This window comes from Oculina patagonica, chromosome 3 (assembly GCF_052425735.1).
Source record: "Oculina patagonica isolate OP01 chromosome 3, crgOcupat, whole genome shotgun sequence".
NCBI lineage: Eukaryota > Metazoa > Cnidaria > Anthozoa > Scleractinia > Oculinidae > Oculina > Oculina patagonica.
The window spans coordinates 13,785,367-13,807,818 of record NC_135760.1 but is presented as its reverse complement, the minus strand read 5'-3'; the positions used below and the strand labels follow the sequence as shown (position 1 = coordinate 13,807,818).

At 36.9% G+C, this 22,452-nt stretch overlaps 3 protein-coding genes across 3 annotated transcripts in view; 1 reads left to right on the top strand and 2 right to left on the bottom strand.

Moving 5' to 3' along the window:
- Positions 1–22,452, bottom strand: part of LOC144646761 (SEC14-like protein 2) — a 137,833-nt gene that overhangs the window by 64,886 nt on the left and 50,495 nt on the right. The window lies entirely within an intron of this gene.
- Positions 363–7,625, bottom strand: LOC144646777 (serine/threonine-protein phosphatase 4 catalytic subunit B). Its single transcript, XM_078506464.1, has 13 exons — positions 7,234–7,625; positions 7,020–7,091; positions 6,060–6,111; positions 5,318–5,368; positions 4,978–5,079; positions 4,781–4,843; positions 4,482–4,592; positions 3,886–3,936; positions 3,693–3,768; positions 3,547–3,614; positions 3,088–3,209; positions 2,289–2,367; positions 363–1,605 (listed from the first exon to the last, which is right to left on the bottom strand). Exons 1-13 carry the CDS (start codon positions 7,257–7,259, stop codon positions 1,549–1,551), a joined length of 930 nt encoding a protein of 309 aa, XP_078362590.1. The 5' UTR covers positions 7,260–7,625; the 3' UTR covers positions 363–1,548.
- Positions 10,625–22,275, top strand: LOC144646758 (flotillin-2a-like). The gene is made up of 10 exons (XM_078506443.1): positions 10,625–10,782; positions 11,128–11,209; positions 11,893–12,137; positions 14,470–14,672; positions 15,076–15,228; positions 16,776–16,957; positions 17,476–17,521; positions 18,167–18,304; positions 19,383–19,532; positions 20,244–22,275. Exons 1-10 carry the CDS (start codon positions 10,734–10,736, stop codon positions 20,271–20,273), a joined length of 1,278 nt encoding a protein of 425 aa, XP_078362569.1. The 5' UTR covers positions 10,625–10,733; the 3' UTR covers positions 20,274–22,275.

The window sequence follows — 22,452 nt, the reverse complement described above, 5'->3', positions numbered from 1 at the left end:
GAGCATGTGTCTTGACGTCCTACAGAAGTAATTCTCAGTCTGAGAAGCCTGGGAGCAAATGTCTGGTAATCAGTTTTTTGTAGCAAATATTCGACTCACTCTACTGTGGTTGCCTCGGTAGCTCAGCGGTAGAGCACCTTCCATGAGAACAGGGTGTTGTGGGTTCGAATCCTGCTCAGGGCATTTGATTTTTTACGACATTTGTTCTGTTAACATATAGATAGGTATATCAGAGTTGACCTTTCTGATGATGAACATTTGTTCAAAATATGATATATTAGGTACATTTGTGATGGTCTGTAACATCTGAAGAAATATTAGCAGGAACAAAGAAGAGAATAAACAAGAATCCACACCATGAGTTACAGAAATTTGTGTTTTAATAAAAGATTTCGTAAGTGATATTTTACATTACAATACATACTGATACATTATTTAAAAGTACTGTAGTTGCTTCTCATAGAAAACCAACTAGACTGGGTGCAACAATTAACACTTATAACAGCACTGTATACAATGTTCTACAACAGGCTTTTGCATAACAGCATTTAAATGCACTGACTTGTGTTATGATTAAATAGTAAAGGTAGAAGCCTATTTAACTGCAAATTAAATGAAAACTAGATTTAAATAAAATGCTTTGTCTAAAAATATTTGCAATAATTTACTAAATCAATAACAAGTGTATTGTTTAAGGAACTCCCAAAATACATAAAACTGTACAATTCCATCTCCGTGTTGGTCCTATAACAAGATGAAGGCAGAAATCCAGAAGATGCCACTAAGAAATCTTAACATTCCCTTAAAGGAGGGCAAGGAATAAGTTTGTCTTGATCTTATGCTTATAATTGTATAAGTATTTTTCAAGTTGCACAGTCACATGAAATAACTTCCTTTTGCTGTAGGCTTAAAATACGAATACTTTATTGCTGATCTGGCATTTAAAAGCTTAATGTCCAAATTCCTTCTCAAATCCATCTCAAGCCCTAGCCAAAGGAGAACAAGAGTTGACAAAGAGCATCTGATTGCAGGTTAACTCCAGTTTGGCCTAAAGCTCTCATGTGCTCTCAATAAATTTGAACCTGCTCAAATTGTTCTGAGAGTCCAGGAGAGTTTTCTCTTATTTGGCCTGGGTCTTACAAGAACGTAGCTGAAATCTGGTAGACCCAAATAACTTAGTAAAACAGGAATCATATCCCATGTAGATCAGTATCTAACGCAAAGTAACATGTTTCTGTGTAGTTGAATGGATGTGACTATGTCTAAAGCATTTTTTACACCAATATTTTGAAAAAGTTATACTTGACTCCCTTCTTATCAGTTCAACTGCTCTTCAGGTTCTTGAGCTGAATTTTGTAACAGTGAGAAATACAGACTTTCATTTGATAAATTACTTCAAAACAATGCTATAATGAAAAAATGTAAATTACGTACTTCTCCAATAAATTAAGGCTCTAACTTAAATGTGACGGATGATAAGAAATCTTGCCAAAAATTATATACAATGTTTGTCATTGGAAGAATAGCTTGAGGTCAAAGCAGGTGGCTTCAGAGGAAATAGTCTGGTGCAGGCTTTTTGGCGATAGTTGGCATTCCTCTCACCTCCTGTGTGTAAAATAAAGGAAAATAATAAAACAATACTTTCAGAATGATGTGAATTGAAAGTCTTTTAAAATAATAAAGCATAAGTAAGCAGCATGCCACAAAAATGTAAATTGAGTAATTCTACAATATAGTATATAGTAGTCAGTCATGACAGATATATTTGTACGACATATTTGTACGATAGCGGACCGCCGAGGGAACAACAGGACACAGAAACAGCGAGGATCGAAATCCACCAATCACTGCTGTTGGAAACCAACCAATCACAGCGCAGCAGCGTGCTTTATAAGTTCACACACAACCAGTCGACCTTATCCCTGATGAAGACTAGCAGTGTGCGTCGAAACGTCGCGATCTCCATCACACATGACTACGTCATGAGACAAAAAAAATAATTTATTATTGTACTCTACACGATGAATAACCACAACATTTTTTACGATATTTCAAAACTGCTTGTCATGCATCTTTACTTCAAAAAGATTGCATTCCTATGATTTCATATATTCATAATTTCAACACTACATATCTGGGTTATTTAAATTTTGCACTCTAACTGAACATTTCAGGCATTTCAGGTAGTATTCATGATTGTGATTGTGAAAGAAAACCATTTTGATACACCCTAACAATACTTTTACCAGCAAATTTAATCTGAATTAGTTGAACCTTCCCAAACTAACCTGAGGGGCTGCTTCAAATATTGTGAATTCTCTTTTTAAATGTTCATCCAACTCTAATATGGCGGCCACGTTTCCACATCTTCAAGAAAATTACATCAAAAACAGTTAACCTCCAGGGAACATATTGCAGTTTTTATCAACAATTTTAAATGTAACCCTGATGAAAAAACCTCTCATAATAAATATAACTTTGCACACTGTAAACAACAACATATTTTGCAACCAAAAATTAATGTAATTGTAGTACGGGAAACAACCAGTTTTATACCTTTAAATCATCTGTGGCTATTTGTAACCCAAAAATTCCCTTACCAACATCTTGTCTTTCCAGAATAGCTGAAGCGTCTTACAGCTATTGGCTATTGGACCCTGACAATCTGTTTTGCTAAGCTTGATTAAACTGTATGGGGTTCATCTCACTGTGCAGAGCTACATGTAGGTGACATATAATGTTACTGCTGGGCTTTCGGTGACCCAGCATGGCTTCCCTGTGAAGAACTATGTATTAAGGCTTGTGCATGTGTCGCGGCGGTGCTCTCAAATGTGACCATGTGGGCCACTGAGTTAAAACCTCGAGTTTTACTAATGTGAATTTAAGTTCAGATTTCTGTATTTCTTTACCCTGCTGTTATGTTAGTATGGTTCGACTGCAAGTTTTTTCTCATGGCTCTTCGTGCTCTGGATTAAAACGTTCAAGTTACAATGGATTTCTCTACAGCTTTGTCACCATTCGCAACATATAACTTGGTTCAATTCTTGTTCATTTATTTGCTTCTAGTCAAATTGCTATGTCATGTACCTGTAACAGTAGTTTGGTGCTGACCATACAGTAAGGACTGTCTCATTAAAATGCCACTTGTATCCTTCCATAACCAACTGATGAGCTCGGCAGATCAAGTCAATGTCATTTGCAGCATTAAACTAAACATGTAAAAGAACAGTCAATTAGTTGTTAATTATGGCAAACATACATGACATATCCAAACCAAACTTAATACATGTTTTGGAATCAGCAACTACCGGTACCCAAACTTCTACTACATGTATATTCTTGAGTCTTGGGCGACTAAACAACTCTATGATAACCAGATCAAATGTTTGTTGCACAGCATTTGTTACAAATAAATGGTTCTCTGGTAGCTATTGACATTTGTCCTGGTTACCCATAGCATGCATTCAGTCCAATTCTGTACTAATTACGATTACAGGCAGTGACACAATCATGATGAAGTTATGTAGTTATCTGTTGGTACTGTACCTGAGTTACGACATCACTGCCAAACAGATACCCTGCGCCTCTGGGACTCACCCCCCAACCTTGGGTGTCTAAAGAAAAAAGGAACAATTTGTGTAAGAATTATTGTACATGTACTTGATATGTGACCATTTGAGCTGAAGGAATACCTTCTGGATCTGACCACAGCAAGTCACACATGGGCCCGTCATGAGGAACTTCTTGCTTTCTGTCAATTGCTCGAATCTGAAATACAAAGTTAAATTACTTACGTCAATACAACTATTACATCAAATGAACAAAAAAAGGAATAAAACAGCATATATAATATACTGTTAATGCAGAAGACAACTTAACCCTTACCTGATCTAATGTACTTATTGATGGAGAAAGACCACCATGAACACAAAATATCTGAAGAGCAAAACACAACCTTTTTATTACATGCAAATAATCTAATAATAATAATATTCTGAACTGTTAAAGATGAATGTTATTCTTTTCCATCTGCAAAGGTTTTAGGCTAAGACTATGGTAAAAGCTTTTATCTTAGTCTTTGTGTGACTATCCTAATCAATAGCAGCATAGTCAACATTAAATAAATTGAGATTGAAATCTTTGTCATGGGTGATTTGCAAATCATGTTATATTCAGTCTGATCACCACCAAGCATAATAAGGCAACTACAGTAGAAACAAATAATTGGTTTGAGAAAACAGGGGGGGGGGGGAAGGAGGTAGGGGAATTACAGAGAAGTACTATCCAAGGGAAACGAAAATTGGTTTGAGAAAACGGTAGTTTTGAAAAAGCGAGGGTTTCAGAAATTGGGGTTTTTTCTGTATTTGGTAGCGTCTCTAGTATGAATGGCATAAAACAGGTTAAGGAGAAATAAAGATTTTTTCCCAGTCAAATACAAACTAAGACATCCCATGGTTATGCTGAAATAGTTATCAACTTACCCTATTATCAATAATAGCTGACAAACTAAGATAGTCAAAAATCTCTGTGCAGTATCTCCACACTGTTATGGAACCATATTTCTTTAAACATTCATCATAGAATCCATAAACCTGAAGAGAAACAAAGTCTTTCAATCATTCAACTGACTGAATCTTGAGAATTATTTGCCTCAATTTTGAAAGAATATAATATATGTAATATATATTATATAATATATATATATGTTTCTGTTTAAGATAACAAATAATTAATAGACTGAATGTATGTTTCACGTTAGATGTGAATTATGAAAACATACCTGTGTAATCTGTCTACTCTCATGATTTCCTCTAATTAATGTTATTCTGTCAGGATATCTCACCTTTAAGAAAAAGAATAAAATTTAAAATTTTATTCAGCTGTCTGTTTGACAATGAATTCGTAATGTAGGGAGAACTTCACTCTCGGAATTACTATCAAATGGTAATTACTGACACTGCATCAACACTTGCTTACCTTTAAGGCTAAAAGTAAAAGGAATGTTTCTACGCTGTAAAATCCTCTGTCAACAAAGTCTCCCATGAAAAGGTAATTTGTGTCTGGCACATCACCTCCAACCTGCGATCACAAATACAGAAGGAACTCAAGTTCCAGTTGAAAATTGAACAACATCAACAAAAAATAAAACAAACAAGCAGTACTTCAAATTGTTTAGTTGTAGTTTTAACTCCTAGAGATCTGGAGTAAGTTGTTTGAACTAAAATTATCTAAATGTACATGTTAGGTACTTTGACTTATTACTGTTATAAGGCATTTTCTTTTTTTAACGTACCGGTAAATGATTATTTTTTCATACCTTAAAAAGTTCTTTTAAATCATAAAACTGTCCATGTATATCACCACAAACCTGCCGAAAAAGAACATTCATTTATGTCATCTTGCTAAAAATAAAACCAGGAAACATCCCAGACAATTTTTACTCAATGAAGTAAAGGCGACTAATAAAGGATATTTTATTTACCAAGAGATAAAGAGGCTCAAGAAGTTGTCTCAGAAGTGTTAGTCTGTTTTAATACACAGTGTTAACCAAATCAGTGAGAAGCCATGGACAGCATGAAGTAAACCTGGTGAAAATACTACAGTGGAAACTTCCGAAAACTGCATTCTGAATTGTATGTAGCTGGGGCCATAACTAAGTGTCCACTTATGGTAGGTGTCTGTCTATATAGAGCGGTTTTCACTTGAGTGTCGAAAGTTAATTGCGTTTGCTTTGGTTTTGCATTACTACGCTTTGTGATTGGCTTAAAAATCTCGCGCCGCTTTCTCAGCCAATCAGAACTAAAACCAAAACCAATCGTGACTCAATTGCGCACGTTTTCCCGCGCTTTGTGCCGGCTACATGTATTTGCTTGGAGTTTTGATTGGTTCACTGGATTGTCTGTGTCCTTTGTGATTGGCCAGAGTAATTACTTTGGTTTTGGTTTTACGACACTCGATTGAAAACTGCTCTATGAGGGATATCTTTTAGCAGAGATTTGACTGTTAAAACACATGTCAGATGCCAAACATATCGAGAAATAAAACAAGTGAACACTTACAGTTACTGGTGAGTCTACTCTTTGAACATTGGATTCTTCTACAAGGATTTCCCTATGGTTAGAGCACAATAAGAATAATTACATAAGTGTCAATCATGTATTGACTAATAAAAACTCTATTAAGCCTTCTCTAATAAGGGAGGGAGGGAGGGTAGGGGGTCTGTTCTTGCTTCCTGTACCTTTAACTCCCAGTTTCCAACCCCTTTCTTAGTGATTCCCCTCTGTTCTATTGCTATTGCAAAAAATTGCAAAATGTTGCAAAAAAAATTTCCAATTTCTCCTGGTACCTTCCTCTCTTCTCCCACCTCCCGTACCCCTCCAGCCTCCCATTCTCCCAGGCTCCTGCCCCCTGTCCCCCTCCACTAATAAGCTCTCCCCTCTAAAAGTTTAGTAGGCCTTTACCTTTCCAAGATTTTAGCCAAGGCAAATTATGAAATATAACAAAATAATATTATTATTTTGTGTAACTATATTTTTTTCAGAGTGATATGCCCACTACTTTGTACAATCCTGTCAAATTCCAAAGGCTTGTTTAATTCGGAAAGATTTCCGCACAGCCCCCTACATTAATTATGTATGCAACTATTTCATACTATCACTAAACATAAACAGCAATCATAAAAAGAACGAATCAGTCAGAATATTGTATGCATAATTAATGTAGGGGGCTGTGCGGAAATCTTGCCTTTAATTCTCAGGTACATAATTCTGACCAACCCCCTACCCCCACCTCCCTCCAGCTACACATAAAAACAACCACAGTGTGTGTTATGAGAAGGTAGTTTCCTAACCTTTTCTCTTCAATAAAACAAGGGTCAAAATCTGAAGTGGAACTTGTATAAGTCACTAATTGAATCGAAATTTCATTCCATAATTAAGATAACAATCATATTTTACTCTACTTTGCAGTTTAATCTAAGACAATCCTATAAGACAGAAACTGAAATATTGATTACAAACCTTGCTTTAGCACACAATTGTTTTACTTCTTTTTCTGTTATAAGCTCGCATCGTCTTAGCTTGTCAATTTGTCTGTAGAAAAAAGGGTTTTCGAAAATAAATTAAACAGCTTTCGAGACAACTTTAATGCATCGAGTAAGCTAAAACTTCGTAAATTACCATCCATAGCGCCATGAGGAAATACATAAATAGCGTAAACAAAATGTCCTCTTACCTGTCTAGATCGCTACAGTCCGCCATATCTTTTCCTTTGCCACTACAGATTACGATTGAGTCACTAACTTGACTGTGTCTTGATATATTGCTCTCTGTTTTTTCCAAGATTTCTGTAATGCTTTCTGGCGATTGACTTCAATCGTAGGCTTCTCTGATTCGGAAAACGCCGGCGACTCGATCGATCAACTCGCGATCAGGAAATTTTTTGACTTGTTCCTCAACGGAAAGAAGATGTGTGTGCTACAGTTAGGTCTGGTTTAGGTATCCACGTCTGACACGAAATGAGTTCGGTTATCTGGAACGCAAAACGCTGTCAGATTACGTGGATGTATCAACTCTCAATGGCCGCCATGTCATGAACTGGCCGCGATGCCGCGCAATATGAAGTCACGTGGGTATTACGAAACGCACCATCTGCGGATGAAGCTTTGTTTGGCGCGAAAACGAACGAGAGTTTTCTTTGTTGTGGGATGTGGAGGCGGGGAATGTGGGCTCGGTACCCAGGGGGGCGGGGGGGGGGGGGCAATCCCTTAAATGGCCTATACGGGGACGTGCCGCTGGATAGGGTATGGTTTTTTACTCCTCCGGCCCTGAACAGGGTATATAATTTCAAGCTCCTCTGTCCTAAACAGGGCCTGGGCCTGAACCTGTCCTAGTCTGTCGTCGAGTATTTACATTGTTTTCGCTTTCGCTTCAATGAAAAGCATTATTTTTAATATTTGCTGGGATCGGTGTTCGCATTCCAGTGCGTCGAACAATACGTACGGGACGCAATCACAAGCAACGTAAATGATTGTCGATGTTGACCTTTGTCTTAAATAGGGTCTTGAAATAGGGGCCGGGGTGTTGTCCTACTTTATTGTCCTAAACAGGGTCAGGGTTTCAACTAGGCTTTTGTACATTATGCTAGCATTTTTTCGAGCATTTTAGTGAGGCAAAAGCATTGAGCATTATTCGAGCATTTTAGTGGCATATTCCCGGGAAATTTATTTTTTCTGAGAAAATTAAAAAGAAATTAATTTTTTTAGAGAAAATGAAGACTAAAACTCAAAATTCAACAACAAATAACTTTCTAGAGATAGTCACCTACTTTCTTAACTTAGCTTCGTAGATGATTTCGTAGATTATGTTTTTTTGGCTGTATTTATGAACTTGTATACGTTGTATCATATAGACTCTTGGTTTTAGGCCATCGTAACTTGATTAAAAATATAACACAAACAGCGGTGATAAACATTATGAAAAATCGCATTTTTATAAACTTGACGTTTCGTATGCTAAGCTACATACATTTTCAAAAGTATGACCGTTAAAATTTTTGGCAACTATTTATATATTGTATGAAAGGGGTCTGGAACCGAGACTGTGACAATTGATCTACAGCAGTAACTTAATATTTACATTTTGGTTAATAAAGTAACAACCTCTCACTGCCGACATTGGCATTTAAAGAAGGTTGTAGTTCATTAATGTATAAGGTCTCTTTAATCTTGCAGTGGAGGTCAGTTTTGCCTGACGCGAGGATTTCAAAATGATCCCATTTGATGTTATGGCCTGTGGTTTTTATGTGATCAGCAATAGCTGATTGATGGTCGCATTTAGTGAGGGCCTTAAAGTGTTCAGTTTTTCTGTCATGCAATCGTCGTTTTGTTTTCCCAATGTAAACATCGTCACAGTCCCAGCAGCTAGCTTTGTAGATGACCTTAGATCGTTGAGAACGGTTGAGGCGGTCTTTGTACGGAAGAAGACTTTCACCGGCCTCTACACCAAGTGGGATTCATTTACACCTCGAAAATACAAAATTAATCTTATCCGCACACTTACCTATCGTTGTTTCCGAATCTGTTCCTCTGCCTCATTATTACAATCCGCTATTAAAGATCTCAGGAAGCTCTTGTTGCAAAATGGTTACCCTCAAGGCATTATCACGTACAACGTTAACGATGTTTTGAACAGACACAAAAACAAGCCAGACACCACTGTTGCGACAGTTCCTAAAAAAGATGTCATAATCCTGTTACCCTACTTAGGTCTTCCGAGCATCCAAATCACTAAACGCCTTAAATCCTGTGTATCCAACTTCTACTCTTTCGTCAACCTCAAGATCATTTTTCAGAACACACGCCGCATCAAATCCTTCTTTCACGGTCATACTTTTGAAAATGTATGTAGCTTAGCATACGAAACGTCAAGTTTATAAAAATGCGATTTTTCATAATGTTTATCACCGCTGTTTGTGTTATATTTTTGTATACGTTGTTGTTCCGGCCTCAAGAGTCCTCATGGGCCCGATGAGGATAAGTAAGTAAGTAAGTATACGTTGTTGTTGTTACTAACAGCACTTGAACGTTTTTGTAAGTGTTAACAGTGACCATGTTAAAAACATTGAAATGAATTAAAAAATGTTTGTATAATGAGCATTATCCGAGCATTTTAGTGACTTTTATGGGGGAGACCGAGCATTTTAGTGGGAAAAATGGAGCATTAAGGTGGAGCACTTTAGTGGGGAAACAAAAACATAATGTACAAAAGCCTAGTTTCAACCCCCCAGTGGCACCCCTATACCTAAACATAGAATACCCGGGGCTCGGTAGCCAAGTTGGGAAATAAAACTTGTAACAACAATTAACGACACAATAAGAAGCCTAGCAACAACAGCTTTATAAATAGAAAACTCACTCCTATTATGGTGTGACTTTGTAGCATTGGGACAGGATTCGGACAAAAAATAACCTTGCCACAAGTTGAGACAACTTTGGTGCATGATGTGCGATTTCATTCAAACAAATTTTTAGCCAAAAATGTATTGTTCTACTTATGTAAACTTTTTCTGTTGATTGGGTAGAGATCGCTTGTCTGTCAAGAACATAAACTGAAAAGATACCAAATTTCTTTTACTGTAGCCTGTTCCAGGAAAAGCGGGTGAGCGCGGAAAAGACAGATCTGTCATTAAACAAAAATAAACATTAGAATCGAAGAATATATTTTTTGTGTCTAGCTGATACAAAAGTTTTATGATATGAATTAAACTTCCTTTTTCCCGGATCTTTATTAATCAAAGCCCCTTTCCTCCGACCATTAGATCGAATAAGAATACGGAGTGTTTGTTGGGTGGCGGAAACCCCAGCGAAAAGGTCTTGTGTGTTTCGGGAAAAGTATATTTAATTGTAATCAGCGGAGTTTAAGCTAAGATGAATTAGCAACTGGTTCATCCTTTAAATCATTGTTTTAACTGCCAGTCATTTTCATACAAATCTTTAGCCTCTTTCACAATCAGGAGGAGCCTCTTTTTACCCAACCCTACCCTTAAGCCCTACCCAGCGTGGTTACGCGCGATTACGCGCACGAATCAAGGTGTGTCACGTGATCAAGAAGCCATCTGTTTCGTTGTTGATTTGGAGTCTGGGCCGACTTCTGTACAAGGGGCGTTCGCCATATATTTTGAACCAGTTGTAAACTGCATTGGTGAACAAATACTCGGTAAACTTGACCTCAGTCATGGGAAACTGCTACACGGTTGGACCGAATGAAGCCTTAGTTCGTTCAGGTAAAATTTCTTTTGTAAGATTTCGTTATGCATCGTGGCAAAACATGCGTGATAAGAGTTTGTAATCCCAAACATTTGATCACTATGCTGGTCTATTTCGTTTTAATTTTACACAACCTTTTCAAAGCATTCACTGGTTTCACTAAATTCAGCGATTGATATACTACTTAGAATAAAGCATTTTAGGAGTTTGCACGTATCCGTCTTTCTTCTGCATTGGGCGTAAAAGTTTGTAGGTTGTTTTGAGCACGTAGAATGTAGCTATTACAAGCGGATTTCGATCGATATCGGGATGTTCCGCATTCTATTATCTCTTTACTTATGCATACGATTCTCTGACTTTAGGTGGCTGCTGCGGGAGTGATGCCAAGAAAACCGTTATAGGAGGATGGGTTTGGGCCTGGGCTTTTGTAACAGACGTTCAAGCGTAAGTAGAAATGATACGGGTTGTAATTTTCTGAACAGAACGCTCGTCTTGTTTCAAAATAACAGGTGGTATGCTTATTTGTCATCACGCACACTGCACTGTTGTACTTTCTGTCAACCAAGTTTTAATTTTCAGTATGATCACCTGAAATTTGCCTCTGAGAAAGCAGTTATAGAAATTAAGAAACTGCAAGCTTCACGAGGCTTCGTACAAAACTCGAAACTGACTCGTGTGTTTGTTTACAAAACGTCACTGGTTCTTTGTTCTTGTAGTTTTGCTGACTTTTCATATTATTGTTTTGAGCATGTGATCGTGAGCATTGGAAATGGGAAGGAAGTACACACAATAATTTACTTTCTTGTATTAGAGCACAAAATGAAAAGACTGGGCAAATTTGAACTGAAATACAAAATATCTCCTTAGTCATATATATCTTGGAATGTACATGTGTTTATTAAATTCACATTAAAATTATTGTAAAAGTGCTAAAGATTGATTAGAAAGGTTTTCATATGTAAAAGATTTCTGACGTGGACAGTGGATTGGTTTATGGATTGTCAGATTGTCAGAAAAATATTCATCCGGACGGATAAGACTGTACATGTCTACTATAAATAGGGCCAGTTTCTTTTATAATAATGTCACTGGTCATTCATTTAATTTGGTTAATCTTCTGATGTCAGGCTAACCTTGGAAGTAATGACATTAAATCCAAAATGTGAAATGGTTGAAACAGCTCAAGGTGTGGCCGTGACAGTAACAGGTGTTGCGCAAGTAAAAGTCATGACAGAACCTGAACTGCTGAAGACTGCTTGTGAACAGTTTCTTGGAAGGTCAACTCGACAGATTGAGAGCATTATCCTTCAGACTCTAGAAGGACATCTCAGAGCAATCCTTGGTACTCTGTCTGTGGAGGAGATTTATAAAGGTACACAAAGACAGAATGCGGTAGCTTGATAATTAAAGTCGAATACCAGTAATAGGAACCCAGGGTTCCAAATAACAGTTGGTCATCGACATTGGTTGACCAAAATTTGCTCACATCCAACAAAATCCCAAGTGGGGTCAGACATGATGTCCAGACAATTTTTTTATCATAAATCATTTTAATTACAGCAACGATGAATAAAAATATGTCCAACCACAGTAATGTTTCGTTTTGTCCGACCAAGATGGTGTCTTAGTGGGACATATGTCCTTTCAAGTGAAAAAATTATTTGCAGCCCTGGAAACCTGTAGGTGACATAAAGACCCACTGACATAAATTATTGCAGAAAGACATTCCAGATCCAAAAACATGATGTGTATGTTGTGATTCAATTTTGTCCTTGGTTAATATTTTATTTTCCTTTGTTTTAAACTCATTATATCATACATTACCATACCCAAAAACATTTGAACCAAGGATATAGTTGAACCACAACATACATACATACATACATACATACATACATACATACATACATACATACATACATACATACATACATACATACATACATACATACATACATACATACATACATACATACATACATACATACATACATACATACATACATACATACATACATACATACATACATACATACATACATACATACATACATACATACATACATACATACATACATACATACATACATACATACATACATACATACATACATACATACATACATACATACATACATACATACATACATACATACATACATACATACATACAGACAGACAGACAGACAGACAGACAGACAGACAGACAGACAGACAGACAGACAGACAGACAGACAGACAGACAGACAGACAGACAGACAGACAGACAGACAGACAGACAGACATAAAAATTGCCTGAAGAGTGTGGTCATCTTTTGACCATACGAAACAGAGCTGTTGCAATAAATCGATGGAATACTATTGAAGCCTGGAACCTTTTTAAATAATTTAGTACCGCTCCTAAAAAGTTGAGCGCTCTCCGAAAATCGTTCCACACAAGAAATTTGAAGTTACATACATACATACATACATACATACATACATACATACATACATACATACATACATACATACATACATACATACAGACAGACAGACAGACAGACAGACAGACAGACAGACAGACAGACAGACAGACAGACAGACAGACAGACAGACATAAAAATTGCCTGAAGAGTGTGGTCATCTTTTGACCATACGAAACAGAGCTGTTGCAATAAATCGATGGAATACTATTGAAGCCTGGAACCTTTTTAAATAATTTAGTACCGCTCCTAAAAAGTTGAGCGCTCTCCGAAAATCGTTCCACACAAGAAATTTGAAGTTACATACATACATACATACATACATACATACATACATACATACATACATACATACATACATACATACATACATACATACATACATACATACATACATACATACATACATACATACATACATACATACATACATACATACATACATACATACATACATACATACATACATACATACATACATACATACATACATACATACATACATACATACATACATACATACATACATACATACATACATACATACATACATACATACATACATACATACATACATACATACATACATACATACATACATACATACATACAAACATACATACTTTATTGACGCTCCCTAAAAAGGGTTTTTCAGCTCAATATAATAAAATTACAAATACAGATTAAAAATTTAAAAATTTAGATTAATTAAGAATATAAGTATAATTATAATTACAATAAATATGTCAAAAATATTCTAAATGTAAAAAATTAACCTAATAATACATTTGCGAAATTGCGCCTAAAATTCCTCGGGCATTTTAAAGACTTGATGTTACTATTTAAAGAGTTCCAGAGTTTAGCTCCTCTGTAGGTAAAAGAGCGTTGTCCTGTTGACAGGCGGCATAAGGGTATATCCAAGGCACTAGACGATCGAGTTTGTCTATTATGGACATGGGAACGTAGTTTAAACATATCGACGAGATAGTCTGGAACAAGTTTGTTAATGCATTTGTGCATCATGGTTGCATCGTTTAGAATGAGTCTCTCTTTAATAGGAAGCCATGAAGAAACCAAGCTTACACTCTCCAGTGAACTGTTAACATAAAGTAATCCTTATGTTTTTCAAGTTCATTTTAAAATCAGTATTATAACATGAGAAACTAATCTTGAAGCAATAGATTTTAAACATTTTCCTTTTAACTACACGTGTCTCATGGCTTGTTGTTGTGTTCAAAGATCGTGAAGCATTTGCTGCTCTGGTTCGTGAAGTTGCATCTCCTGATGTGGGAAGAATGGGGATCGAAGTCCTCAGCTTTACAATAAAGGACATTGAAGATCAAGTGAGTTATTTGGACTCCCTTGGTAAGACACAGACTGCTAAGGTGAAGAGGGATGCAGACATTGGAGTGGCTGAGTCTAACAGAGATGCTGGAATAAGGGTGTGTATTGCACATAGGCAGAATAAAGGCTATTAAAATTATTTTATAAATATAGTTATTTACTAAGTGAACAATATTACTTGCTATTTTATGTATCTCTCCAGAGTGAAAGATCGAATAAACATCTTGTTAGCCTTGTTTCTTGGACTACATACTGTAAGTCATGGATCCTATATTCCCACCAATTTATGGCCCACATGTTTTGTGCTTGGGCCATAAATTGAAGAGAAAAACTTGGTCCATATCTTACAGTATGAAAGTTGATCTCAAACTATAAGAGTTAATTGAAAGGTCTCAGGGCTTGGTTTGTATTGGCTTCACATCTTTCCACTACAAAAAGGCTTTTATTTTCAAATATCTCCCTAAGATTAGCTATTTAAATTTTACTTTGTTTGTAAATCAGGAAGCAGAATGCGAGAAAGAGAAAATGGATGTTGCATACCAAGCCCAAACTAATATTGCTGACTCATCAAGAGAATTCCAGATGCAGAAGGCTTCTTATGACCAGGAAGTAAATACCAGGAAAGCTGAAGCTGAACTTTCATATGAATTACAGGTACAATTACTTTCTGTTATTTGTCAAGCAGAAAATCAAAATTCAACCTAGTATATTTTAAAGATATGTTGAGCAAGACTTCAGGATAAAAAACAAAGTGAAGTAAACTACAGCTTAAAAAACAGATTCTGGCATAATTGCTCAATAATTCAAACATTTTGTTCCTTAGCGTGCAAATTTGTGTGACAGGAACTCTGATATTCTAACTGTAATGGCACATTTAATTCTTGCCTTCTCATATAAGGCAACATTTTTTCTAACATGACTTTAAATTATGAGTAGTTCGTAATATCTCATAATCTGTGCATCATTTCCTTTAAATCAAACCACAAAGTTGAAACGCAGTACAGACACATTTTATGTTGTGATTTGCATTTTCAAGAGTTTTTGTGTCTCAGTCCAATCTGCCTTTGGTACATTTTGCATGGGCACATACACTGAATGCAAATATGGCGGACCACTCGGCCGGTGCCTGGGACGAGCTGCATGAAAGCGAGGCTAGTGAGGCTACGGTGTTTTGTTTTGACAATGCTTTCCTACAAAAGTGTTGCTTGTTCGTTGACCTGGTGTGTTTCTTTTCGCTGGGCCTACGAGTTGCTGTGTTTCTGAATGCCACCAGAAGTGATAGAAGTGTTCATCCTTTGCCTCTAAGCGAAAAGTGGATCAATGCAATTCGTTTAGACGAAAGAAAGGAGTTCACGATCGCCGCGGGAACTATTTTCTGAGGTTTGTTCGCTTCATTTCAGGTTAGAAGATCTTACAAAAATCGTTTAAATGTCTGCGTCCGATACACTCGCACGGAATCGCACGAAACAAATACTAACCAAGTAAATGAAATTCAACTGCCTCCATAGTTAAAGCTAGTGAAAGCATTGAGCCAAATAAGAATGACTTGGAGCTTAATGTGATCGCTTACACATTTTCTAAGATCTTCTAAACCTGAAATGTAATGAACAAACTTTATAAAAAGTTCCTTCGGCGATTGTGAACTCCTTTCCTTCGTCTGATTTCCCCTCAGAGGCGATAGGGGAAACTGGCAAATAAAACTTTCTCTACTGTGGAAGATTCTTTTCTCTTCAGGTAGCATTAACGAACCCAAAAACTCGTGGGAAGGTCTAAAGTTAACAGGCCAGACTGACGACGACCACGAAGCAAGGCTTTTCTGGGAAAGCATTGTCAAAACAAAACATCGAGGCCTAACTAGCCTCGCTTTCATGCGACTCGTCCCAGGCACCGACTGAGTGGTCCGCCATATTTGCATTTGGTGTATATGACGACCTTCTTTTCGATTGTTGTGGGCATGCGGCAAGGTTGCTGCCTCGCCGAAATGTCCCCCCCCCCCTTTCTAAATTTTCTACGTCTGCCCCTGCATTTTTTATTTATATAATCATAAAAATATTACCCTGGAGAAACCAGAAAATTTGGGAGTGTTGATGACTTTGGGTTTTGCAGCTATTTCACTCATGAAATTGATGTCTCAGAGTCCTGAAAATAACAGGTACAGTGTATGTTTTGAACTGTTTTTTTTTTTCATCGATTGTTTACAGGCTGCAAAGGAGAGACAGAAGATCAGAGCAGAAGAAATCCAAATTGTTGTAGTCGAGAGAAAGAAGCAGATTGAAGTGGAAGAGAAGGAAGTGGCCAGAAAAGACAAAGAACTGGTTGCCACTGTCAAACGACCAGCAGAGGCTGAGAGCTATAAGGTGGAAACAATAGCACAGGGCAAAAGGTGTGTACAAATATTCAATTTGAGATTAGATTCTACAAACTCTCGTACATTATTTTGAGTCTTATTCTTGTAGGTTTCGAGCTCAACAACCAATTCCTCATTTTCTCAGGTTATTTTTGGAAATCTGTAAAAGTGCTGCACAACAACTCAGAAAAAGTTGACAGGTCGATCACACTCAACCATCAGTTTGCATAGAAAGTCCTATCCAGTAGCCCGGGGCTAATGGATTTTCCTGTCCAGCAAGTGGATTTTAACCTTCACTTACTTGCCTGATGGCCAAGTGACATGTTTGGACTTTTTAGTTTATTAGACTTTTAGACTTTTTAGCAGATGAAGTAAGGCCCCTGAAAAAGGTCTTCAAGCCAGCACACAAAAGCTTCAACTTGCCTGAAGGATGACCTGGAAAATACATTATTATTTTTTTTTTTTGCACCCTGAACCATGATCAAATAAATCCATCCGAAGTTAAAATTACACCCTATCACTGATTGTGTCCCTGTAATCATGTTTGTTTTTAGGACACAAACTGTGTTTGCGGCTCAGGCAGATGCAGAGAGGATAAAGGTGAGAGCAGTTTTGTGCACTTTGAAATATTTTTAAACAAACCATAGATAGATATATTTATTAAGTGAGTTTAATACATCCCCAGGGGGGTACTCCGGGATCAAATTGACGGGGATGATCGAATGGAGGCAAAACTCAGGACCCAAAAAAATCCCTAAGTCTCCCGACATTACCCAAAAAAAACCCTGGACCAAAAAAAAACGCCCAAAAAATCCTTAGTCAAATTACCCCTAAATTGCCAAGGCCGCGCCAAGGCACTTTAGTTTAATTTTAATATCCTAAAAAATCCCCTATTTAAATCAAGTCACCCAAAAAAATACCTGCCAAATTCTCCTACCCAAAAAAATCCCGGAATCGAAAATTTCGACCCCAAAAAAATCCTTCGCACATCCCCGTCACTTGGATCCCGGAGTACCGCCCCTGGGAATACATCTGTTGTGTTAAAATGTGTTCTTGGGCACAACTGTCAAGTACATCTCTTCATCCAAGTGTGTAAATGTGTACCAGTAAATTGTCCGAAAATTGCTGGGATAAACTGTGATTGACTAGCACCCCACATGTTTTATAGCAATGCATTATTAATTCATGCTCTTAGCTTTTTGACTACTGTATAATTATTTTAATTTTTATATTTTTATGTGACAGATGACAGGTTCTTCAGAGGCTTCTGCCATTGAAGCTGTTGGCAAAGCGGAGGCTGAGGGCATGAGGCAAAAGGCTGCAGCTTACAAGATGTACGGAGATGCTGCCTTGACTGCGCTGGTCCTGGAGGCATTGCCAAAGGTCAGACAATCATCTTAGTTGGTTTTTTTTTTTTTCCTAAATGTGGGATATCAAACACAATAAATTACCAAGCATTTTTTTTTTTTCCACATTGATTGGCTTGATTCTGTTCCTGCCAAGGATAAATAGAGATGTCCACAAAGGAGTTTAAATGTACAAAATATTTTTGCTTCATTAGAAAACCCACCTACAGGCTTAAAAAGACAGAGCTGTATAAAAAAAAAACATAAAGGCCAAATCTATGTTAATCAAAAAGAAAGCTGATTGATGGAAATGAATTATGATACTCAGTCAGAGTCCTTTGTTCTAGAGCAAGACACTTTAGAGCTGTGCCCTAGGAGAGCCCGGGTTTCACAGGCGACTTACCTTATTATAGGAAATTAACGCAACTTAAATTAACGCGAATCGAAGGAAAAATTACTTCCCAATAAAGGAAATTAACGCGAAAGAGAGGGTAACACTTCAAAATGAAGGAAATTAACGCGACATACACAACTGGAACAAGTTTATTTCAACACTTGTAGGCGTATAATCTTAAACGCAAACAATGTTCATGGTATTTTTCCCACTTCGAGCGTTCTTCGCAGTATCAGTGAAAGTGGTAGATGACCACCCTGATAAAATAATGATTTTTCCTTTGAGTCAAGAACGTCTGGACTGTAACGAGAAATTGGGGCCAAAATAATGGAAATTAAGGTCATGGAAATTAACGCTCCACTTAAATTATTAACGGTGCGGAAATTAACGTTAACAAAAATTAACGCGACTTAAATTAACTCGAATTTTTGAAATTCGCGTTAATTTCATGACGTGTTAATTTCCTATAATAAGGTACTTTTGTCTTTGGGTGACTTGTATAACTTTGCTATCATGAAAGCTTTTAAGGGCTGAACACCCAAGATTTCATACAAAAAAGCCTTTGGGTAACCTGCAAATACTCTGAGAACACAGCTTTGCACTCAACTCTCAGTTGTAGATGCCTGTATACAGCTAGGGAAGTAGCAATACTTCTAGTTGCTTTTATTATTTGATTAAAATTGGAAATAAGGGATGATGTTGATGGTTTATTCTGTTTTAGGTGGCAGCAGAAGTAGCGGCTCCTCTTGCCAAGACAGATCAAATTGTCATTGTTGGTGACAATGCCTCTGGTGTCACTGGTGAAGTGTCCAAACTTGTCAGTCAGCTCCCCCCAGCTGTGCAAGCTCTTACAGGAGTTGACTTGAGTGGGGTAAGTATCTGCTCCAACTAAACCCTGGAACCACGGGTGCCCATAGTAAATCACTGACTTCAGCTTCCTTTTTTTGGCCAGAGATATTTGGCTGGGTTATTATGAGGTGGCCATATAAAGGAGGTAGCCATTATTTTTAATCAGAGACTCAGGAGAACCTGCCAGGGGGGACCCCGTGACGCTTGTCTAAATTTAAAAATGTCCTGTGTCGCTGTTTTATCGTACTTTACGTCGCTTTCGGTAGTTGAATTGAAGGAAAATTGCTTGTCCTTGTCGGAATTTACGTTTTTCCAAAAGTGTTGTCGTTTGTTGCAAATTTTATTTTATGTGCTGTCACTACTTTTTGGGCCATGTTGCTTGTCGGAATTTACCCTGGCAGGGCCTCACTCAGGGGTGGCATTAAGTTTTTAAGCAGCCGTTACATTGAAGCCATCACCCGTAGCTTTTTGCTCTGTATGTTAAGTGTAACATAACACCATTCAACATCTTCACCCGTAACATTGAGTGAACTCAGCAAAAACAGGTGTTACTGAGGTTACAGCCCGTTTTAATGACAGCCCCGAGGGAGAAAAGTTTCAAGTCTTGTTTGTAAGCCAGTTGAATTTCCTGTTGTTGCTGTTGCTTTTTCTGTTGTTGTTGTTTTATCCTCAGTGAAGCATAAAAGTGATGCTTGTATTCAATACATTTAACATCTGTTCTTGTTTGTTTCAGGTTTTGAACAAAATTCCTGGTGCAAAATGAGAAAATTGTGGAGTTGCTACTTTTTAATAGTCCATTTTAAATAATCTGTACTCTAAGTGTTTTTTTTTTTTTACTTTGTTTTTTTTTTCCTGGTCTTCTATGTTGAGAGATTGCCACAGTTAAGACTTCCTCCCAGTTGTTTCCTCATTTTAACAAGAAGCAACTAGGAGCAAGTCTACCACACTGTCAGTCTACCCGTACATTCATAATTGATTAATTGATCAATCAAGGATCGATTGTTTCAATGATAGCTTTTTGTTTCTTCACCAAATATATAGTAAATTAGAAGCTTACATACCCAGCATAAGTTGCGCAGAATTCAGTTTTGTATGGATTTGTAACTGTTTGGTGTAGTTACACCCTAGTAACATTCCTGTATTTGCAATACATTGCTATTTTTAAAATAGTGAAGATTCAGCATGAATGGATGCTGAAAGAATACCAGAAAATAAATTTGTTGGTGTTTTTTATAATGCCTTTCACCTTAAAAATGGCTTTCAAGTCTTATCATGCAAGCAGGGTTTAGTCTGTTTAGTGTGTGTATATTCAAATGTGAATTTGCTAAAAGCAAAAAAATTTTGTAGTGCAGTGCAAGGATTTATCTAAGTATATTATGCAGCAATATTGGCTATTTTTATTTTCGTCATGGCCCAGTTGTTCAAAGGGTGGATAATGTTTTCCACCAGATAAATCACAAGTCAGTGGAAAAGTGTCAAAAAACTACACATCAACTGGATAGTGATTTATCCAGACAATGGAGGCCAGTAACTTACAATATACAAGTTCTTACTTTAAAGTAAACAGGATTTATGTACCAGAAATGTATTATCTAATCTTGAGCAATCTGAGCTCACTATAATCTTACACACATAGCAGTGAATATTCATAACATTCAATAGTTACTCAACATTCTCGTTCACCATTTAAGAAATCGCTAATCGTTTACCCCCAAAGAACAAAATTGGAGAATGTTTTTGCACAATTACTTGGTAAGAAACATTAAAAATTAAACAGCACCGTAGGAAAGAACTGCTCGGTAGCTTTTGCCTAAATGGTAGGGTTTTGTATAGTCAAGTTGAAGCAATATCATAAGACTAAGTTTTTGGAAAAGGTTTGAGAACTGATCTTGACATTATGCAGATTTAGCATTTAGATAACATTTATAGCCTGACAATGGCATGCATACAAGGTCTTCTAAAAGATCATCATATTCTGATTGCAATTATACATTTATCTTCTAAAGTTCCATTGACAGTGCAAGCACTGGAAGTTGAAATCAAGTCATTTTAGCTAACAAGCCAATTGGCTTGTTAGCTCAATTGGTTAGAGCACTGCACCAGGATCGCAGAGGTGAGGGTTCGAGTCCCAGCAAGCCTGATTTTTTCAGGCTTTCTTATCACAAATGCTAAAGTTGTGTTCATAACTGCGAGGATCTTCTCTTCATTTATTCTTCATCTGCAGTTCAAATATATGATTTCATATATTCATAATTTCAATTTTTAGTCTGTTTTGCATGCACGCTCTTGTTTGCAGCTTATTGTAATGTTGTGACTTGGGAAATATGGTTGTATTGTAAATTCAGTATTTCAACTGTTTTGATGATCGGTTGTCAGTTTGTAGGTGCAAAACTATAAGGGATCTACTGTGCTCACTGTGTAGAAATAATTTTCCTCTATTTTACGGCAGTAATACCAGTCATTTGTGGCTTTTCATTTGTCCAATGTGGTTGGAGTAGTGTTTACTATTAATAGTACCCTTGCACACTGCACTTAGCTGCATGTTAAACATATTCAATATAAGTAGTGTGACTGAGGCAATATTATTAGAAGTGTTCCTGAATTTTTAAGATAAAGAAACCTCTTTAGCCAGGGTCACTTTTCAAAACATTTATGGAATGATAAATAATTTGCATAACTATTTAACTTAACTAGTCAGTTCAAATGACTGATGCTATTGTAAGCAGAAATTTTGGTGAAGTCAAAATATATTCACTTAAAATATATTGTTTTGCCAGCTGTTTGTGTGATTATTGTGTCCCGTAAGGTTACGAGCAGCCCAAAAAAACTGGGCCCAGTTTTCGAAGGGCAGATAAGTGCACAAAAAAAGACATAGGTTGACTTAGTAATATAAAGAACATACTACGCAATTCCCAAGTGACACTAAGCCACAAATTCCATAC

Bases quoted from the DNA above. Each gene is read 5' to 3' on its own strand.
- LOC144646777 (XM_078506464.1), bottom strand. From the start codon at position 7,259: ATGGCGGACTGTAGCGATCTAGACAG. The intron at 4,593-4,780 runs GTATGTTTTCAT...GTTTCTCTTCAG, and splicing joins AGAGTAGACAGATTACACAG to GTTTATGGATTCTATGATGA. The intron at 3,769-3,885 runs GTAAGGGTTAAG...TTTGTATTTCAG, and splicing joins CAATAAGTACATTAGATCAG to ATTCGAGCAATTGACAGAAA.
- LOC144646758 (XM_078506443.1), top strand. From the start codon at position 10,734: ATGGGAAACTGCTACACGGTTGGACCGAATGAAGCCTTAGTTCGTTCA. The intron at 11,210-11,892 runs GTAAGTAGAAAT...TTCTGATGTCAG, and splicing joins TTTGTAACAGACGTTCAAGC to GCTAACCTTGGAAGTAATGA. The intron at 19,533-20,243 runs GTAAGTATCTGC...TGTTTGTTTCAG, and splicing joins CAGGAGTTGACTTGAGTGGG to GTTTTGAACAAAATTCCTGG.